At 42.9% G+C, this 22,769-nt stretch overlaps 1 protein-coding gene across 4 annotated transcripts in view; it reads left to right on the forward strand.

The window, feature by feature from the left end:
- Window positions 1-22,769, forward strand: part of atg9b (autophagy related 9B) — a 73,824-nt gene that overhangs the window by 27,942 nt on the left and 23,113 nt on the right. For 3 of the 4 annotated variants that reach the window (XM_063061049.1, XM_063061057.1, XM_063061040.1), the window contains 3 exons: window positions 598-662; window positions 6,574-6,738; window positions 20,014-20,155. In XM_063061049.1, coding sequence (XP_062917119.1) covers window positions 598-662; window positions 6,574-6,738; window positions 20,014-20,155 — 372 coding nt within the window. The remainder of the gene's footprint in view (window positions 1-597; window positions 663-6,573; window positions 6,739-20,013; window positions 20,156-22,769) is intronic. The other variant, XM_063061065.1, reaches the window with a different exon arrangement.

Raw genomic sequence — 22,769 nt, forward strand, 5'->3', positions numbered from 1 at the left:
TCTAAAAGTCAAGAATTCCTTCCCCCCTCCCTCCTCACTGAGCAGGTTATTTATTGCTTCATATTCCAGCATCTACAGAATTTTATTTCCTATAGAATCTATTTTTTCTGTTCTTATCTTCCATCCTTGCTACATAAAAGTGCTGGGAATATTTTTTTTAAACTGCAGATGCTGCAAACTTGCTGCAGTGGGTCAAGCAACGTCTATGGAAGCAGAAACAGTTTTAATCTTATAGGCCAGGGACTATCAGAACTGGTGACAGGTTATTGACCTGAAACATTACCTCTGTTTTTCTTTCCAGCATTTAGTGATTATTTAAATATCTGGAACTCTGTCTCTAACAGAGTCATTGGAACATTATCTCCACATTGACTGCATTGGTTCAAAGAAGCAGACCACTGCCAACTTCACAAAATGAGAAGTACACACTGTCTTTACTTATTTTATGAAATGCATGTAAATCCTAAGCCCTTATTCTATTCATGAATACTTTAAAATGTTACAATAATGTGTCTGTGCTGAGGGGTTGGTGTAATGGAGAATGTCTGTGTTGTCTTCCCACTGCCATAGCCAGACAATATCCCTTAACTTGGTCACATATATCATTTCCACCAGAAGAATGGCTTTGCCTGCATGATGCTCTCTGAATTCTTCGAACTGGTGTAAGTAGAATCTTCTGGTAACAAGTGTGCAAATAATGTTAAATACTGTGAGCTCACACTCCAGTGTGCTGTCAGACAAGGTACACAACAGGTTAGATCCACATACTCAACTCTAGTTGGCATGTTCTGTCTGTGATCATGTGGTTCTCCTCCTACATTCCAATGATATGTGGGTTAGTTGGTGAATTGGCAGCTATAAATTGCTCCTATTGTGTAGGTGAGTTGCAGAATGAGGAGGTAGTTGATGAGAATATGGGAAGAACAGAAAAAGGGTGGTTGATGGTTAGTGAGGTGGAGGGAAGGGCCTGTTTCCTTACTCTGACTCCATAACTTTCCTCGGACAAGGACAGGATATAGAACAATGAACAATCCAGCATGGGAACAGGCCCTTTGGTCCACAATGTTATACCAAACCAATTAAATTGGTAATCAAATGGCTAACTAAACTAATCCCGTCTACCTACACATTGTCCATATCCTTCCATTTCCTCACATTCATGTGTCTCTCTAAACGTCTCTTAAAAGTTTTTAATGTTTCTGCTCCTACCACCACCCCAGGCAGCAGATTCCAGGCACCCACCACTCTGTAAGATAAGCTTGCTTCTCGTATCTCCTTTGAACTTACCTCCTTGCCTTAAAAGTATACCCTCTGGTATTTGATATTTCAATCCTGGGAAAGAGATGCTGTATGTTTGCTTTATCTATGGTTCTCATAATCTTGATAAATCTCTATCAGATCTTCCCTCAGCCTCTGCCACTCCAGAGAAAACAACCCCAGTTTGTCCAACCTCTCGTTATAGCACATGACCTCTAATCCAGGCAACATCCTGGTAAAAACCTCTTTTGCACTCTCCAAATACTCCAGATGTAGCCCAAATGAAGATTTACAAAGCTGCAAGATAACATCCTGACTTTTGAATCAGTACCTTGACTAATATAGGCAAGCATGCTATTTGCCTTCTTAACCACCCTATCAACCTGTGTGGCTACTTTCAGGGATCTTTGAACTTGGACCCCAAGATTCCTCTGCTCATCAACACTTAAGGATCTTTACCTTAACAATGTGCTGTCTCTTTGCATTGGCTAACCAAGAAGTAACACTTCACATATGGTTGGGTTAAACACCATCTGCCATTTCTCTGCCCATATTTGCAATTGATCTGTATCCCATAGTATTATTTGCAACTGATCTATATCCCATGGTATTCTTTGCCAGTCTTCTACACTATCCACAATAGCGCCAATCTTCATATCACCCTCAAACTTACTAATCCACCCATCTATGTTTTCATCCAAGTCATTTGTAAACATCACAAACAACAGAGATCCCAGTGCAGGTCCCTGCAGAACATCACTAGTACCAGACCTCCAGCTAGGACAAGTCCCTTCGACCAGTACCCTCCATCTCTATGAGCAAGCCAGTTCTGAATTCAAACAGCCAATTCACCATGTATCCCATGTATCTTAATCTTCTGGATGAATCTCCCATGAGGGACCTTGTCAAACACCTTACTAAGTCCATGTAGACAACATCAATAATGCTACCTCCATCAACCTCTCTCGTCACCTCATCAAAAAACTCAATCAAGTTAGTGAGACACTACTTTCTCTGCACAAAGCCATGCTGGCTGTCCCTAATTGAGCCATGGTTTTCCAAATGCTCATAAATCTTGTCCCTAAGAATTCTCTCCAGTAACTTGCCTACCACTGAAATGAGAATCACAGGTCTAAATTTAACGGGATTATCCATAGTCCCCTTCTTGAATAATGAAGCAACATTAGCTACTTGCCAGTCCTCCAGGACCTGCTTGTAGCTAAAGGGGGCATGAAAATATTGGTCAAGGCCCCATCAATCTCTTTGCTTGTGTTTATTAATAACCTGGGGTATGTCCTATTATGCCATGGTGATTTATTCCCTTTAATGCCCTTTAATAGAGCCAACACTGCCTCTTCCTTTACATCCAACTGCCCTAGTATGTCAATACACTCAGCACTGATCTCGCTATCCTCCACATCCACCTTGGTAAATACTGATGTAAAGTGCTCATTATGGACCTCACCTACATCCTCTGCGTCCCCCCCTTTATCCTTGAGTGGTCCTACCCTCTCCCTAGTTATTCTTTTGCTTTTGATATATGTATAGAATGCCTTGGGATTTGCCTTAATCCTACTTGCCAAGGATTTTTCATGTTATCTCCTGGCTTTCCTAATTCCCTTCTTGAGTTTTTCTGACTTTATAATCCTCGAGGTTTCTGTTTCATTCTAGTTTCCTAAGCTGTACATACTTTTCCTTTTTCTTGACTAAATTCAACACCTCTGTTGACATCCAATGTTCTCTTATCTTGCCTTCCTTCTGAATGGAACATACCGTTATGTTTTGTAACTTCAAAACATTAAACTAATTAGAAGGAAAACAAGCAGTCAAGGGATATGGATCTATATCTTTGTCTTTTTACTTTAAGCGAGGCACACACATATTACGTGGTAGTGTCATGACGTATGCAATTCCTTTTTTTTACAGATAGCCATAATGAATTATATAAACAACAAAGAATGAAGAATGTTTAATCAAAAAATAAATTTATAAGAATACTCAAATATTAAATTCACAATACTCCTCCCTACTTGGCTGTGAACTCCAACTCAATAGAGAATGCATCTCAAAGTATACACAGTTTATTATATAATATAGCTACTATATATAGACATCCACAGCATAATAAATTTTAAATTATCCCCTTCAGGCCTAAAGGTTTAATCGCTGTGGAGGCTTTCTTACTTTTGTGGGATAACATCCTTCCTGAGAAGGGGGATCACTCTGCTTGGCAGGTGCGACTTGTGGCTGTGAAAACAATCTCAGGTTCTGGGGCTGCCTCTGGTGGTTGTAGGAGTTGATTCTAAGACTGCAGAATATGGTTCTGACAGCTCTAGACATCTTTCTTTTTCCTTTTTCTTCTAGTTTGTGCATCTTGATCTTGGGAAGGTACATTTGGTTCACTGGAGTATTCTCTTATTAATCCTTCTGTTGCTCCCTTTACAATCTGATCTGATCTCTCCTCTTGGTCTCCTCATCCACAACATCATCTGATGAGTCCTCTACTTTTTTATCTCCACTGACTCCTTTCTTTTTGGCCTTCCATTCTTCCAGTTGGGCTTTGGTCTTTGCATATACTTTTACAAGCAGCTTTTTGCCTCCCACTTGAAGTTCGTGCGATAACCTTAATGCACACAGTGAATTCTGGTTCTTTATACTCACAAGAGCCGAATGCTTGCAATTTTTGTGAAGCTCCCTGAGCGCTCTTCCAGCTTAAAGCCAGGCTACATTTTGCAAGTAACTACCAGATTAAAATATCAGAAGTTTTCTCAGATATGTTGCCTACAAAAACTGTTAGAGTCGGACCACTACTTTCATTACTTTCACAATTCCTCTGAGCAGCATGGTACTTCCTTGGTTCAATATGCTTTCCAATCAGAGAGACAAAGGTTGGCACCCACTTTTGTTTGCCCTCTATTGGGCAACAGTTCATGAAATACAGCAAGGAGACAGTTGTGGCATCATCCTTTCTTAATTTGCTTTTTGCAAGTTTCACTTGTAAATGTGCATTTCTCTGGTGTAAGTGAGTCCTTGCCACAATGGTAACACAATTTGTTTAACCAAGCTGGTTTCTGTTTAGAGGTTGCGGTTTTGTTCACACTCACTTTCATTCCTGACTGCAACTTAATTGCATCTCTCTCTGGGGTTTCTATTGATACAGCTATCTCAACTGCTCTTTTAAGTTGTGCTTCAGCTAGGAGCTCTTTCTTGTTAGATTTCACAAACTAAATGATCTCTCGGTGCATCATCAAGCCCATTATTGAAATGACAGTGCTTGGACAATTCCTTCAATTCAGCGACATAAGCTGAAAGAGATCCCCCTTGCTTTTGATTCCATTTATGAAACCTAAAGCTTTCTGCATTATATTGTCATGTACCCCGTGATGGGTTAAAGAACCAGCAGAGATGGAAAACACTTTGGAGTCCAGTATTGCTATTAACTAATAGTATTTATTAGTAACTACGCAATACAGTAACATAAAATCAGATATATAAAACAAGTTAGCAAAGTATATGTGTGTGTGGAAATATATGAAAATCAAGCTTCTTTGAGTTTGGGGGTAAATAGATACTTACGATGATGAGTAAAGTTCAGTTCAGTTCATGGTGTTCAGTTGAGTAGTGATGGAGAGAGGGAGAGTGGGAGAGGTTTCAGTCTTCAGGTGAGCTGATGCCGTCAATCTTCCCGTTGTCCTCTGAAATCCTTTAGAAGTCACCAACTGTGACCACAACAAAGGGGACTGTTCTTCTGCGGTGGAATTATCAACCCAGGCGAGGGTTGGACACACAAACAACTCCCCACTGGTCGCTCTCTTTTCACACTGCGAGAGCCTGATCGATCCTCTAAAACCCACCTTTTCTATGGGCACAACAAAGCTCATTCAGTATCCAAAACCATGTGTCTCGGTCGATCACCTGACCTTCTATTTATCTCACCGTGCTGAATACCAACTGTCACTCAAGCAGCTCCTCCCTTCTCTGTAAGAATTTCCAAGCAGGCAGCGTCCTTGTAGAAATGTAAACATACTGTGAGCAGTCTTCGCCTGTCTCTCTCTTAAAACAAGATGTCGGTGTTAAATAACTCTCTCTCTCTCTTTTCAAAAGCACAGTTCATAGGGGTAATCGAGCACAGTTCGTAGGGGTAATTCAGGACCCCGTCACAATATTAACAATATCAGCAAAGCTCACTTCAGCTGATTTGGTTGGAGCAGTCAAACTTCAAAACAAACTGTATGCCTTTAAACCCAATGCAGTCAGCATAATTGGTATTCATTTCCCATTGGTTATTTCATTTGCTTCAAAGTATTGTTCAATTAGCTCAGTATACAAAATTCAGTCATCTGTTGTGGAATCTACTGGTCAATCTTGCCAATGTAGCCAGCCATTTCTGCCTTTATTTTCTCATTATTATCACTCGGTACTCACTGTTTATGAATCTGTGATTTCTTCCATTTTTTTGCTTTTAAAAAAATCAATGTTGTCTTCCCTTACAAAGAACACATGCTGTGCTGTGCTTTTTTTAATACTCAAATATCTTGCTGCGCTTCAACAAGTTGATAGTCATCTCAGGTTAATTTTAAAAATACCACATCATCACTGTTAGGTTTTGTGATTGCAAAACATTAAACTAATTGGAAGAAAAAGGAGCCAAGAGATGTTGGTCTAACTTCATATTTTCACTTTAAGCAAGGTGCACACATAACATCATGATATTTGCATTTTGCATATTTTTACATATAACTATATTGAATGATATAAACAACAAAGAATGCTTAATCAAACAGTATAGTTATTAGATAACTCAAATATTACTGAAATACTAAATACTTAACACATACCTGTCTTTTACTCCTTGCAGTTAGTCTTTAAATACCCTCCACATGTCAAATGTGGACTTGCCCAAAAACAGCTGTTGACAATTAACTCCAGCTAGTTCCTGCCTAATGCTCTTGTAATTTGCCCTGTTCAGTCAAGCCTGTATGAGTTAAATACAGAGGGAAGTTCTTTGCTGATCAAGGAGATGCTAAGAATTTTGGATTGAGAACCTTGGAGACAGGTTAAAGTCAAGTTTATTACCATATGCACAACTATGTATATTGACAGGTGCAATGAAAAATTTAATTGCAGCAGTGTAACAGCACATATAAGCAACATTCGCAAGACGGACATAAAACAATTATTGCTAGAAAGAACACAATTAGAACAAAAGTTCATTTTAGTGCAAAGTTATCGAAGTGATCATCATATTGCTAAACAGTGGTGATTAGGATTGTGCTGATTAATGGTGAACTCATTTCTTCCTTTTCTGTATTTTAGGCAGTTCTTGTTTGTTGTGCTTTTCACTACTTTCCTATTCAACTGTGTGGAATATGATGTGCTCTTTGCAAATAAGTTCATAAACCATACTGGATCGGGGTACCCGGAGAGGAATAAAGTCACTCTGCCTGATGCAATTCTACCCACTGAGGAATGTACCACAAGGTAAGAGCTGGTTCTGGGTATGTGTTGCATAGACAAGGAGCTGAGCCAGACAGACAGATAGATGGATAGATCTATGAGAACCTAGAACAGCATAGTACAGGCCCTTCGCCCACAATGTTGTGCCAACCTTTTAACCTTCTCTCGGATCAATATAACCTTTCCCCACCACATAGTCCTCTCATTTTTCTTTCATCTCATCCAAGTACTGACCTAAGATTTTTTTTAAATGTCCCTAATGTTCTGCCTCTACCACCACACCTGGCAGGTCATTTTACACACCCACCACTTTCTGTGTTTAAAGAAAAAACCTGCCTCTGACATCCTCCATATACTTTCTTCCAATCACCTTAAAATTATGCCCTCTTCTATTTGCCATTTTCACTGTAAAAAGAATTCTGGATTCACAAACTGTTTGGGGTATCCGACAGTTCCTGGTGGACTGGGAAGGACTCGAACCCCAGGAACGGTGCTGTGTTCCTGAAAGGGACAACATGGATCTGGATCTCTACATGACTACCATTGTTGTCTCTCCGAGCAGCTTGGGTGATCAAGAGTTGGCCGTAGGGGAGGGGCCCTGTTACAACACACACCCAACCGCACCTGCTTCTGCCGTTTAGACACTCCCAACTCTCTGGAGTACGGATAGCTGGCGCATCCCCTTTAAGGATTCAGGACTGTACCGCATATTGGCAGTCATGTTTTGGGCCCAAGATTTGAGTATTTAAAGAGTACCTGAAATGCGGTTCAGTCCTCAATCGTATACCTAATCAGAAATATTGTCTAGTGTTTTGGTTTGCTCAGTTCTCATTCCAGCTTTTTCGGCACGGACTAGAAAGGCTGAGATGGCTTGTTTCCATGTTGTAAAAAGTTTCAGGCTGTCCACTCTGTCTATGCCTCTTATACACTTATGTCAAGTCATCCTTTGCTCCAAAGAGAAAAGCCTATCATTCCACCTATCCTCATAAGACATGCTCTCTAATCCAGGCAATATCCTAGTAAATCTTGCCTGCACCCTCTATAAAGTTTCTACATCCTTACTGTAATGAGGCGACCAGAAATAAACATAATATTCCAAGCAACATACATCAAAGTTGCTGGTGAACGCAGCAGGCCAGGCAGCATCTATAGGAAGAGGCGCAGTCGACGTTTCAGGCCGAGACCCTTCGTCAGGACTAACTGAAGGAAGAGTGAGTAAGGGATTTGAAAGCTGGAGGGGGAGGGGGAGATGCAAAATGATAGGAGAAGACAGGAGGGGGAGGGATGGAGCCGAGAGCTGGACAGGTGATAGGCAGAAGGGGATACGAGAGGATCATGGGACAGGAGGTCCGGGAAGAAAGACGGGGGGGGGGGGTGACCCAGAGGATGGGCAAGAGGTATATTCAGAGGGACAGAGGGAGAAAAAGGAGAGTGAGAGAAAGAATGTGTGCATTAAAAAGAGTAACAGATGGGGTACGAGGGGGAGGTGGGGCCTAGCGGAAGTTAGAGAAGTCAATGTTCATGCCATCAGGTTGGAGGCTACCCAGACGGAATATAAGGTGTTGTTCCTCCAACCTGAGTGTGGCTTCATCTTTACAGTAGAGGAGGCCGTGGATAGACATGTCAGAATGGGAATGGGATGTGGAATTAAAATGTGTGGCCACTGGGAGATCCTGCTTTCTCTGGCGGACAGAGCGTAGATGTTCAGCAAAGCGGTCTCCCAGTCTGCGTCGGGTCTCACCAATATATAAAAGGCCACATCGGGAGCACCGGACGCAGTATATCACCCCAGTCGACTCACAGGTGAAGTGATGCCTCACCTGGAAGGACTGTTTGGGCCCCTGAATGGTGGTAAGGGAGGAAGTGTAAGGGCATGTGTAGCACTTGTTCCGCTTACACGGATAAGTGCCAGCAGGGAGATCAGTGGGGAGGGATGGGGGGGACGAATGGACAAGGGAGTTGCGTAGGGAGCGATCCCTGCGGAATGCAGAGAGAGGCGGGGAGGGAAAGATATGCTTAGTGGTGGGATCCCGTTGGAGGTGGCGGAAGTTACGGAGAATAATATGTTGGACCCGGAGGCTGGTGGGGTGGTAGGTGAGGACCAGGGGAACCCTATTCCTAGTGGGGTGGTGGGAGGATGGAGTGAGAGCAGATGTACGTGAAATGGGGGAGATGCGTTTAAGAGCAGAGTTGATAGTGGAGGAAGGGAAGCCCCTTTCTTTAAAAAATGAAGACATCTCCCTCGTCCTAGAATGAAAAGCCTCATCCTGAGAGCAGATGCGGCGGAGACGGAGGAATTGCGAGAAGGGGATGGCGTTTTTGCAAGAGACAGGGTGAGAAGAGGAATAGTCCAGATAGTTGTGAGAGTCAGTAGGCTTATAGTAGACATCAGTGGATAAGCTGTCTCCAGAGACAGAGACAGAAAGATCTAGAAAGGGGAGGGAGGTGTCAGAAATGGACCAGGTAAACTTGAGGGCAGGGTGAAAGTTGGAGGCAAAGTTAATAAAGTCAACGAGTTCTGCATGCGTGCAGGAAGCAGCGCCAATGCAGTCGTCGATGTAGCGAAGGACAAGTGGGGGACAGATACCAGAATAGGCACGGAACATAGATTGTTCCACAAACCCAACAAAAAGGCAGGCATAGCTAGGACCCATACGGGTGCCCATAGCTACACCTTTAGTTTGGAGGAAATGGGAGGAGCAAAAGGAGAAATTATTAAGAGTAAGGACTAATTCTGCTAGACGGAGCAGAGTGGTGGTAGAGGGGAACTGATTAGGTCTGGAATCCAAAAAGAAGCGTAGAGCTTTGAGACCTTCCTGATGGGGGATGGAAGTATATAGGGACTGGACATCCAAGGTAAAAATAAAGCGGTGGGGGCCAGGGAACTTAAAATCATCGAAAAGTTTAAGAGCGTGAGAAGTGTCACGAACATAGGTCGGAAGGGATTGAACAAGGGGTGATAAAACAGTGTCGAGGTATGCAGAAACAAGTTCGGTGGGGCAGGAGCAAGCTGAGACAATAGGTCGGCCAGGACAGGCAGGTTTGTGGATCTTGGGTAGGAGGTAGAAACGGGAAGTGCGGGGTGTGGGAACTATAAGGTTGGTAGCAGTGGATGGGAGATCCCCTGAGCGGATAAAGTCGTTGATAGTGTGGGAGACAATGGCCTGGTGCTCCAAGTGTGGTCTAACCAGAGCTTTAGAGTAAAAGTAACCCAGCAATTTCATGAACAGTCACCTGTGGAATGGAGATCTGTTGCAAATAATGAGCCAATATGCCATTGCTTTGTGATAATAAAGATAGAAAAGTACAACATTAGAATGACCATTTAGCTCATGATGCTGTGCAGATCTGAATTAATTGTATACTAAATGTCCTCCTATGTAATATCTATATCTCCCCATTCTCTGTCTGAAGGGTATGGATAAGGTGGTCAGTCAGAGTCTTTTTTTATCCCAGGTTTGGGGAGTCCATAACTAGAGTGCACAGATAAGAGGGGAGAGATTTAACATGCCCAAGAGGTAACCTCTTTATACAGAGGGTGATGAGAACCTGGAATGAGCTGCCAGAGGACATGGTTGAGGCAGGTCCAATTGCATCAGTTACGAGGTATTTGGATAGATGTATAGAGGGGACAGGCTTGGAGAGTTTTGAGCAGCTGGAAATAATGTGGGGGGAGGGGTTGCTGTGGTTGGCATGGACCAGTAGGGCTGAAGGGCCTATTTCTGTACTGCATTACTCTAAAAGTAATCTAGCTTAAAGATGTTAAACTACACCATACCACTTGCTCCCACTGCTACCCCAATAATCCAATCCAAGCACCTACCACTCTATAACTTGCTGCTCACATACTTTTAAACTTCCTCCCCTGACCTTAAATACGTGTTCTTTGATTTTGTCATTTATACCCAGGAGAAAAGATTCTCACCGCCTGCCCTATCTTTGCCTCTTATAGTTTTAACAACCTTTTGTCGTATTTCCCCTCAGCCTCCAACACTCTAGGGCAGCCTTTCTCAACCTTTTTGCCCTGGAGGAACCCTTGAAATAATATTCAGGTCTCAGGGAACCCCTGCATAAAGAGCATTATATCTATAGCTAACGATACATTTGATCAGTAAGTTATATATATAAAATCCAAAAATAATTGTCAATGCTCTTGAGTAAAGAATGAATTTTTAGCCAAATTTCCTTTGGTGGGGGGGGGGGGGAACAGTTCAGTTTAGCTTTGCCATTCTTGAAGTTAATCTTTCTTTCCCTTTCATAAATTTTTGAAACTCATAAGGCAATCATAATAAATTTCTCAATTCTGAATCGAACTTGAGGTAACTTCGCACAGATTTCACCTTCAACTGAAATGACTATTTCTGTCCCTGCTCTTGCTGCTCGTTAACCAAGAAAAAGTTTGCTCACACATGTAGGAAGTTGAAAACTGCAGCAAAATATTCATTGCTTTCCTATGAATGGCAGGATATTCTTCTTTCACAGAAATCCAGAACTTGTCCAGGGCAGGTCAGTAAATCTTATCTTGAGTGCACGATCAGAATGTAACAGAAATATAACATAGAAACATAGAAACCTACAGCACATTACAGGCCCATCAGCCCACAATGTTGTGCCGACCATGTAACCTACTCTAGAAACTGCCTACAATTTCTCTACCACATAGCCCTCTATTTTTCTAAGTTCCATGTACCTATCCAAGAGTCTCTTAAAAGACCTCATCGTATCTGCCTCCACCACCGTTGCCGGCGGTGCATTCTACGCACCCACCAGTCTCTGTGTGAAAAATTTATCCTGGATGTCCCCTCTATATCTACTTCTAAACACCTTAAAACTATGCCCCTCGTGTTAGCCATTTCAGCCCTAGGAAAAAGCCTATCCACACAATCAATACCTCTCATCATCTTGTACACCTGTATCAGGTCAGCTCTCATCCTTCGTCACTCCAAGGAGAAAAGGTCAAATTGGGTGAGTCCATTCAATGCTCAGAAAACACACTTCATGCTCCTCAATAGCCTATTGTCCTCCCCTCATGCAATACAGCTCCCCTCATCCAATTATCAACGGTCTCCTCTATCTTGCATCAAAAACTCAGAATGGACTCAACCAAGTAAACATGGTCCAGCTGCGCGCTGCCATACTGGGCTGGAATTGCTAACAGGGCTACTCGTTCACTGCCCACCACTGAGCACTAGCATCACGCATTGCACCAAGTTCAAAAAACGAACCCCTAGTGACCTCTCTCATGGAACCTTGGCTGAGAAAGCCTGCTCTAGGGAGAACAACCCAAGTTTGTCCAACTTTCCTTTTGGCATATACTCTGATCCAGGTAGCATTCTGGTAAACTTCTTGTGCACCCTTTTCACACTCTTTCCTGTAATGGGGTAACCAGAGCCACACACACTTCTCCAAGTCCTCATTGGCACCTCACTGACTGGGCTGTGCTGAAATGAATTAGTGACGTGATGTTTTGCTCTGTGGATCCTGAGAACACTAGCTGTGTAGTGAAGTCAAGTCCTTACAAGTCCATGTTGCTAATTGGTGTGAGTCAACTTTTGAAAACTGACCTGCAGAGACAAATCTTAATACTTCATTGCTCTGCCAGGGAAATTTTGTTATTTAATTCAAAACACTCTTCATGACTTTGTTATTGTCTGTTCCACAAATATTTCAAGGATACCAGGGAAAGCTTCTCAGCTTTTGGTTATCCTGACAGTGCAGAGCTTCTTCATTGTTCTGTTAGTGCTGTACCCTTGATAGTACAATATGCCCTCAGCACTGCAATTCCAGCAGTATAGAGCTCCTTTATCATTGACACAAGATTATGCAGGTGCTGGAAGTCTAGAGTAATACACCCAAAATGCTGGAGGAACTCAGCAAGTCAGGCAGCATCTATGGAGGAGAATAAGCTGATGATGTTTCAGGCCAAGACCTTCATCAGAAGTGGATAGGAAAGGGGCAAAAGCCAGGTTATGGTGGGCGGAGTAGGTAGGGGTACAAGCTGGCTCACAATGTTCTGCCGACCATGTAACCTACATCACATGCCAGTGATAATAAACCTGATTCTGATGAAGAAACTGTGAGAAGCTGCCTGACTTGCTGAGTTCCTCCATTTCCAGCATTTTGTGTATGTTGCTTTATCATCGTCTCTCTCAATATGATCCCTCTGACAGTGCCATACTCCCTCACTACTATGCTGAAGTGTGGGTGGGAGCTAAACCTCCATACTGTTCAAAGTCAGAAATAATATTCATTAAGTCACTACGGCCATCTTAGTCACTGTTAGTAATTCCTGTTTCTTGGAGTCTTTGCAAATAGTTGCTCATGGGTGTCTGTTGTACTGAGCCAGAATGGGAGTGATAGAGTGTTGGAAGCAAAGTTGCTGGTGACCTTTAAGAACTGTCTAGGTGACCAATTGAATCATCTAGGCATAGAAAGCTGCATGTCAAGTACTGAAAAATGGGATTAATATGGATGTCTAGCCGAACTGAGCTAGTCCCATGTGCCTGCATTTGGTCCGTATCTCTCTCAAACCTTTTCTATGTACCTGTCCAAATGTCTTTTAATTGTACCCACCTCTACCATATCCTCTGGCAGTTCATTCCCTATATCCATGAATTGTAGAAGCTTCTCTCTGAAGGGTGGAGGATGGCCAGGTAATGTTAGTCAGGAGGGTTGAAAGCTGTGCACTGAGATGTTTACTGAACCATTTTCTATGCTGTACCCAAATAAGGTGAGTCATTGGCAGGTTGCAGCAAAGTAGGAATGTTTACAATATATCATGTTGACGAATCATTGCTGACAGCCTCTGCTGGCTCCTTCGTTCCGTTAGTTTTTCTCAATATGATTCAGTCCCACTTTTGTCTCTCCACAAGCCCTGATGACCCCCCAACAAGCTCTCACTAGTGACACCCTCACCAACAAGTAACCAGGCTGTTGGGTTCAAGCCTGCTTCACAGAAATGAGTGCTAAAGCCCAGGCTGGCAGTCCTGGTGCAGTTCCAAGGAAATTATCTTTCTAATGCAGGATTAAACAGGAGTCAGTCTGCCCCCTCTCTGCTGAAGGTAAAAAGATCTGACGGCAACATTTCAAGGAAAAGCATGTGAGTCATTCCTGGTGTCCTTGTCAAACATTTCCCACAAACAACATCACAAATAGGATCAGTCACACATCATTTTGAGTCCTTCGGAGTATTGAGCAACAGAGAGATCTTGGTGTGCAAATCCAAAGATCGTTGAACATAGAACATTTGACAGTATAGCGCATTAGAGGCCCTGTGGCCAAAGGTGTTGTGCTGACCTCTTAACCTGCTCCACAATCAATCTAACCTGTCTCTCCCACGTAGCCCACGGTCCTCCATTTCCTTTCACCTTTGTGTTTATCTAAGAATCTCTTAAATGTCCCTAATGTGTCAACTTCAGCCACCATCCCCATGAGTACATTCCAGGCCCCCACCATGCTGTTTTTTAAAAAAAAACCTGCCTCTGATATCTCTCCTAAATTCCTCCACACACCTTGAACAGATGTCTAATTATATTAGCCATTACCACCCAGCAGTGCATTCCATGTATTTACCATTTTCATTGTAAAACAAAAAATCTCTGACATCACCCCTAAGCTTTCCTTCATACATGTTATAAGGATGCCCTCTGGTATTAGCCATTGTCACCCTGGGAAACGGTACTAACTGTCCACTCAATCTATGCCTCTTATAATCTTATACACCTTTACTGAGACGCCTCTCATCTTCTTTTGCTCTAAACTCAACCTTTCCTCATAAGACGTGTTCTCTAAACCAGGCGGCATCCAGGTAAATCTCTGCACTCTTTCTAGTGCTTCTGCAACCTTCCAATAATGAGACAACCAGAATTGAACACAATACTCCTACTGTGGTCTAACCAGAATTTTATAGAACTGCAAAATTACCTCATGGCTCTTAACCTCAATTCCCTGATTTATGAAGACCATTGCACCATACGCCTTCTTAACCACCCAGTCAACTTACACAACAACCTTGAGGAATCTATGGATGTGGACCCCAAGATCCCTCTGTTCCTCCACACTGCTTAGTATCATGCCATTCACCCTGAACTCGGCCTTCAAGTTTAACCTTCCAAAATGAATCACCGCACTCTTCAAGATTGAACTCCATCTGTCACTTCTCAACCCAGCCCTGCATCCTGTTAATGTTCCGTTGTAACCTACAACTACCTTTGAATTGAAGGTGGCAAATTGGAGAGGTAATGTGGCAGATATGATACTGGACTTCATTGGTTGGGGCTTTGAAAACAAGGGCAGGGATGTTATTTTATGTTCCATCTTGATGAAACATTGGTCAGACCTCAGCTGGAGTATGTGTGCAGTTCTGGTTACCACATTAGAAGCTGGATTCGATGGACAAGGTACAGATGAGATTCACCAGGACATTCCATGGGATTGTTTCAGTTATGAAGAGACAGTGGAGAGGCTGAGTCTATTCCCCTGGTGCAGAGGATGTTAGTGTGGCGCGTGGCTAAGTGGTTAAGGCGTTGGACTAGCGATCTGAAGGTCATGAGTTCAAGCCCCCGCTGAGGCAGTGTGTTGTGTCCTTGAGCAAGGCACTTAACCACACACTGCTCCAGTCCACCCAGCTGAAAATGGGTACCGGCAAAATGCTGGGAGTAAACCTCGCAATAGACTGGCATCCTATCTGGGCGGGGGGAGTCTCGTACTCTCAGTCGCTTCATGCCACGGAAACTGGCATAAGCACCTGCCTGACAAGCCTATAAGGCTCGGGACAGAATAAATTTAACTTTTTAAGGAGTAAGAAACTTAGAAATGACTTGGGAGGGATCTTCTTCACCCAAAGAGTGCTGAACACCTGGAATGCACTGCCAGAGAGGGTGGTGGAGGCAGTGTCACTGACAGCATTAAAGGGTCTAGATGAGTGCTTGAATCGCCAAGACATTGAAGGCCAAGGGCAAATACTGGAAAATGGAATCAATATTGATGGGTCAGCATAGATCTGGTGGGCAGAATGGCCTGTTCCTGTGCTGTATGATCCTCTGATGCCATGTGATATGAATATTGTAGAAAAGTAATTATGTCTTTTCTTTCAAAGCAATAATTCAACACGTTTGTCTCCAAGTGAAAACTACTTAAACACTAACTTTGAGCCTGTTTAGAAACATTATATGCTATGAATAGGCAGAGTTGCTGTGTGGCTCCTGTTGAGAAGCAGCTGCTGCCCTTACTCAGCTGTCAGCCATTTATCTTCAGTGAAGCCAGTGAGTGTGATATTGCTTAGCACCAATGATCCGGAGATAGACTACTACTTCTCCCTCACACTTCAACTGGTGAGGCAAGATGCCAATGTTTGGTCTAAAATCTCCCTGGGACAAGATCTCACGAAATGACTACTCTACTACCCCTCCTGTTGCAATGGGCCAGCACTCCAAAACACCTGGGCAGGATGACCTGCCCTCTGCTTTAACCACTGTGTTGGCCAACAGCTCTGAACCTCCCCCTCCCCCCTCCCCCTCCCCCCTCCCCCTCCTTCTTGTAGATGTCTTTGATGGTGGAGGGAGATAAACCCATTCTGGAACTGGATGAGTTCCGCTGCTGTAATCTCTTGTGTTCCCATGCATTAGAGTTTCCATGGAAGGCTGTGATGTAGCCCATACAGTCAAAATGCTTTCCACTATACATCTGTTGAAGTTTGTCAAGGAACAGACTCCTCCAGGGATTTGCATTATGCCAGCTGCCTGTCCCTAACCTATGCCCCTTTTTTTTCACTGGAACCTAAAAAAACTCTCATCAAACAGTGTTCCCTAATTCTGCTGGCCCAGCGCTTCACTTTAAACAGAACATGCTGACCCTGAACTCTTCCTGTCTCACTTTTAAGCATCCCACTTGCCAGGTGTCCATTTACTTGCAAAAAGCCTATCCCAATTAGCTTTTCTATAAATTTCAGTGCAGGTTTGGCCTCTTTTATGTTTTGACTGTAAGAGGTTGCTTCAACTGGAGACATGTATAAAGAAGGAAGGGGCAATGAGAATGCAGGGAGTTTTGGGGACAGAAGTCCAAAGCTCAGGACACTAACTGCAGAATGCATGGGCACCAGTGGGTGAGCCACAGAGTTCACAAGAGTTTCAAACTCAAGAAGTAGAGAGAATTCAGAAAATTCTACAGGTGGAAAGGAAAAATGCCATGATGGGATTTGGGGGAGGCAACAAACAGGATTGATGGGATTAATTGGAACAGGTGTGTTAGGGTTTTGGTAGCATTCTGATTAGCATGAACAATGAGCAAAGTTGGGGACGAGTCAGGAGTGCTTTGGAAATTGAACGCAGCAGGCCAGGCAGCATCTATAGGAAGAGGTACAGTCGACGCTTCAGGCCGAGACCCTTCCTCAGGACTAACTGAAGGAAGAGCTAGTAAGAGATTTGAAAGTGGGAGGGGGAGGGGGAGATCCAAAATGATAGAAGAAGACAGGAGGGGGAGGGATGGAGCCAAGAACTGGACAGGTGATTGGCAAAGGGGATATGAGAGGATCATGGGACAGGAGGCCCGGGGAGAAAGACAAGGAGTGGGGGAACCCAGAGGATGGGCAAGGGGTATAGTCAGAGGGACAGAGGGAGAAAAAGGAGAGTGAGAGAAAGAATGTGTGTATAAAAATAACAGATGGGGTACAAGGGGGAGGTGGGGCATTAGTGGAAGTTAATGTTCATGCCATCAGGTTGGAGGCTACCCAGACGGAATATAAGGTGTTGTTCCTCCAACCTGAGTGTGGCTTCATCTTTACAGTAGAGGAGGCCGTAGATAGACATGTCAGAATGGGAATGGGATGTGGAATTAAAATGTGTGGCCACTGGGAGATCCTGCTTTCTCTGGCGGACAGAGCGTAGGTGTTCAGCAAAGCGGTCTCCCAGTCTGCGTTGGGTCTCGCCAATATATAGAAGGCCACATCGGCAATCACCTGGCCTGCTGCGTTCACCAGCAACTTTGATGTGTGTTGCTTGAATTTCCAGCATCTGCAGAATTCCTGTTGTTTGTGCTTTGGAATTGTTGGCACAGGTGAGGATTTCATAAATGGGTGAACTGAGATGGGAGGAGAGGTGAGAGCAAACTTCTGATAAAGACACAGGTATGAGGTCAAGCTGACCCTCTGATGAGATATGACTTCATGATGGTGAGCAGGCTGGTACAGTTTCAAACCATTGTCAGGAAGAGAGATGGGGTTATCCTGATGCATTGAGTAGATAGCCTGCTGATACTGTATTATACACAAGGACAATGTACTCTTGTTTCCTGTTGATGCTGTACATTCAGCTGATCCTTCCGGAAATGTAAGTATCCCTGGGGAGAGTAAAAAAAACTGCTGGCCCATTGTCAGATAAATAATAGCATTTAAATGAGAAGTATAGATCATACAGTTTGTTGCTGTAGGACATGTTGAGCTGAGTCTTTGTTTTTATATCAAACCGTTCTAATTTTTCACCTGCATGCACATGTGTGCAGGGGATAATTCAGTGACTAACAATTCAATAGAATGAGTACCAGTCCCTCATCACAAGGAAATTTAGTGAACATTTCCTCATTATCCCTTGATTCCACTATTTATTTATTAAAATCAGTTTTATTATCACTGACGCATGTTATGAAATTTGTTGTTTTATGACAGTACAGTGCAGGACAAAAATGGCTATGAATTACAATAAGAATGTATAATACGATAAATAAACAGTGCCAACATAGTGAGATAGCTCATGGACTATTTAGAATTTTGATGACCAGTTGAAGAAATTGTTTCAAAAATATTGATTGTGCCTACTCAGGCTCCTGTACCTCCTCCCTGCTGGTGGTAATGAGAAGAGGGCGTATTCCAGGTGGTGAGGGTCCGTCATGACCTTTTGAAGATGTCCTCTATGGTGGGGAGGCTAATGCTCTTGCTGGAGCTGGCTGAGCTTACAACTGTCTGCAACTTTTTCCAATCCTGTGCATTTATATCTTTGTACAGCTGCAAAATAACAAATTTCGTGTCATATAATCTGATTCTGTAGCACCAGAGACCCGGGGGAGAAGAGACAATGTCCAAAGTGGATGGGGTCGTGGGTTTTTTGACAATACTGGCTCCTTTACTGAGGTAATGAGAAGCATAGACAGACTCTATGGAGAGGAGATGTGTTGAGTAATGTCCACAATTCTCCGTAGTTTCTTGCTATCATAGGCAGAGCAATTGCCATATCAAGCTGTGATGCATCTGGATAGATGAAATCTATGGTGCATTGATAAAAATTAGTGAGCACCAAAGAGGACATGACAAATTTCTTTAGCTCCTGAGGAAGTAGAGGTGCTGTTGAGCTTTCTTGGCCATGAGATCAATGTGGTTGGACCAATTCAGGCTATTGATGATGTTCACACTTAGGAACATGAAGCTTTTAACGCTCTCAACTTCAACACCATTGATGTAGACAAAAGCACGTGCACCGCCTTCTTTCTGAAGTCAATGACTGGCTCTTCAGTTTTGTTGACAGCTTGTCATCATGACGCAATATCACTAAGCTGTCTGTTCTTTCCTGTACTCCAACTCATCATTATTTAAGATGCAGCCCACAACTGTAATGTGTTGTGCAAATTTGTTGATGGGGTTAGAGCAGAATATGACCACTGAATCGAGTAGGGAGCGAAGGACACAACCTTGTGGGCACCAGTGTTCAGAATAATTTTGGTGGAGGAGTTGTGGTGTTACTGCCCATCCTTACAGATTCCAATTTGCTGGTCTGGAAGTCAAAGATGCAGTTGCAAAGGGAGTCGTTTAGCTTTGGGTCTCTCAGTTTGGTGATGAGTTTGTTTGCAATTACAGTATTGAAGGCTGAACTGTCTGTGAGCCAGTAACTGTCTTGCATGCAATTCAGAAAGAGCAGTCTGGTCTGTTGAGAACTTGCAGTAAACACGTCTTTTTATGTGGTTGCTTTTATGGTGTAAGCTCACAGATTACCTGATTTACTTAAATAGGTTTACCTGGTAGGATTTGAATCCCCTACCCCGATATTCAAACTAATTAATCAAGGTTTTTTTTTAATAACAATTAGTTTCCTTTGTGGAAGGGAACAAACTCTGAAAACCCAAGCTTGTACCAGATTAGGTCACAGGAGAAAGGTATAACTCATGAAATATAAAACAGTAGTTTAAATACATTAAAAATCATTGGTATATATAATATACACACACATATAGTTTTACTCTGTTGACTGTTGTTGCTGGAATGGATAATGCCTTGCGAATTAATTTTAATGTTACCTTTTTCTGCTTCTCTTCTAGGATTCGAAACAATGGCTGGATTATCTTCCTCCTGATCATGGCTGCTGTCTTCTGGGTCTATCGGTTGGTCAAAGTTATCTGCAACCTCTTGAGCTACTGGGAAATCAGAACATTCTACATTAAAGCATTGAAGATTCCCACGGTATAGCCCACAGCTCACATGGGGACTGTTTAGAAAGCTTCAATGTACCCAGTGATCTGATGTATCGATGTGTTACTGAGGAGGGTGATGGGTCCTTCTGGTAGTTTGATATGGTTGAGGGCCTCACTGGGCAATCTTAGAGAATAACTCCTCTGTTACTGCTGTGGTAAACTGTAGTTTACCTTTCCCAGTTCAAACACCCACATCAGTTCCCCTCATGAACGGTTAGCATTGGGATCAGTTCTCAGAGCCCATGTTTGCACATTGGAGCTTTTTTGAAAAATTTTTATTAATGTTCCCACCCCACTATTTTTCTTGCGTATTCTTTTTCCCTTGATGGGATTTGGCTTTTGATTAGATTATTGTCATATCTACTAGGGTACAATGAAATTCTGTGCTCATGTTAAGCTCACATAGTTAAACAATACACAGAGTAATGGAGGTTCAGTTTATCATCGAAAATTCATCTTAAAAAAAATACAAACTTTTACAGATTTTGGAAGTATCCTACTGGTTGCATGATGGCAATTCAAGTGCACGAAAACATAAATATCTGAGGTGCAAAGGGACTTGTGAGTCCTTGTGCAGAATTCCCTAAAGGTTAACTTGCAGCTTGATTTCTGTGGTGAGGAAGGCAAATGCAATGTTAGCATTCTTTTCAAGAGGACTAGAATATAAGAGCAAGGATGTAATGTTGAGGCTTCACAAAGCACTGCTGAGGCCTCACTTGGAGTACTATGAGCAGTTTTGGGCCCCTTATTTTAGGAAGGATGTGCTAAAACTGGAGAGAGTTCAAAGGAGGTTCACGAAAATGATTCCAGGATTGAATGGCGCGTCATATGAAGAGCATTTAATGGTTCTGGGCCTGTATTCACTAAAATTCAGAAGAATGAGTGGTGACCTAATTGAAATCTATCAAATAGTGAAAGGCCTTGATAGAGTGGATGTGGAGAGGATGTTTCCTATGGTGGGAGAGTCTAGGACCAGAGGACGCAGCTTTAGAATAGAGATGTGTCCTTTTAGAATGGAGATAAGGAATTTCTTTAGTCAGAGTGGTGAATCTGTGGTATTCGTTGCTGCAGGCAACTGTGGAGGCCAAGTCTTTATGTTTATTTAAGGCAGAGGTTGATGGGTTCTTGCTTGGCATAATCTTATGGTCTTATAAAAACTACTGGTTCCCATGGCTATCTTGACTATACCTCTTCCCATCCTAGCTCCTGTAAAAATTCTATTCCTTTTTCTCAGTTCCTAGGTCTCTGTCACGTATGTTTCCAGGATGAGGCTTTCCAGGACATCAGAGATGTTCTGCTTCAAAGAACAGGATTTCTCTTCCACCATTGATATTGCTGTCACCCGCATCTCCTCCATTTCCCAGACACCTGCAATCACTCCATCTTTCCACTGCCTTAAAAGGGATAGGAGTTCCTCTTTTGTTGTCTCAGTTTTTTTGCACTAACTTACTTCCCATTTTTCTGTTTTCTATTTGTGATTTATAATTTAAATGTTTAATATTTACTGATTTTTACTATTTTTAATATTTAATATTTGTAATCCAGGGAGTGGGAAGCGCAGAATCAAATATCACTGTGATGATTGTACATTCTAGTATCAATTGTTTGGCAAGTATAAAGTCACCTACCACCCCATGAGCCTCTGCATTCAACATGTCATTCTCCACAACTTCGGCCATTTCAATGGGATCCTACCATCAAACATATCTTTACCTCCCCCTCTCCCCCCACCTGCCCCACTCTCCACTTTCTGCAGGGACCACTCCCTCTATGATTCCCTTGTCTATTCATTCCTCCCCACTAATTTTTGCAATGGACAAGAATGGTACAGCTGCCCATTCACCTGCTTCCTCACCTCAATTCAGGGCCCAAAACAATCTTTCCAAGTGAGGCATCACTTCAACTGTGAATCTGTTGGGGTTGTCTACTGTATCCAATGCTCCCAATGCAGCCTCCATTGGTGAGACCCAACGTAAATTGGGGGAACTGCTTTGACAGGTACCTCTGCTCCGTCTCCAAAACACAGAATTTCTGGATGGCTGACCATTTGAATTTCTATCCCCATTCCCATTCCGACATATCGGTCCTTGGCCGCCTCTTCTGCTTTTTTATTCAGGTCCTCTTGAAAATCACCTTTGCCCTCCTCACCACCAGCTCAACCTACGACCTTTATGGAATCGTGCCCGAGGACTATCAAGTCCCTTTGCATCTTAGATTTTTGAATTTTCTTTCCACTTAGAAAAGAGTCGACATTTTTATTTCTTCTACCAAAGTGCATGACATTCATTTCCCAAAAGTGTATTCCATCTGCCACTTCTTTGCCCATTCTCCTAATCTGTCTAAGTCCTTCAGTAGCCTCTCTACTTCCTCAAAACTACCTGCCCCTCCACCTACCATCATATTGTCTATAAATTTTGCAACAAAACTATCAATTCCATCATCCAAGTCACTGACATATAACATAAAAAGAAGCAGTCCCAACACAGATCGCTGTGGAACACCACTAGTCACCGGCAGCCAACCAGAAAAGACTTCCTTTATTCCCACTCTTTACCTCCTGCCTGTCAGCCTCTGTTTTATCCATTCCAGTACCTTTCCTGTAA

This window comes from Mobula hypostoma, chromosome 1, assembly GCF_963921235.1.
Source record: "Mobula hypostoma chromosome 1, sMobHyp1.1, whole genome shotgun sequence".
NCBI lineage: Eukaryota > Metazoa > Chordata > Chondrichthyes > Myliobatiformes > Myliobatidae > Mobula > Mobula hypostoma.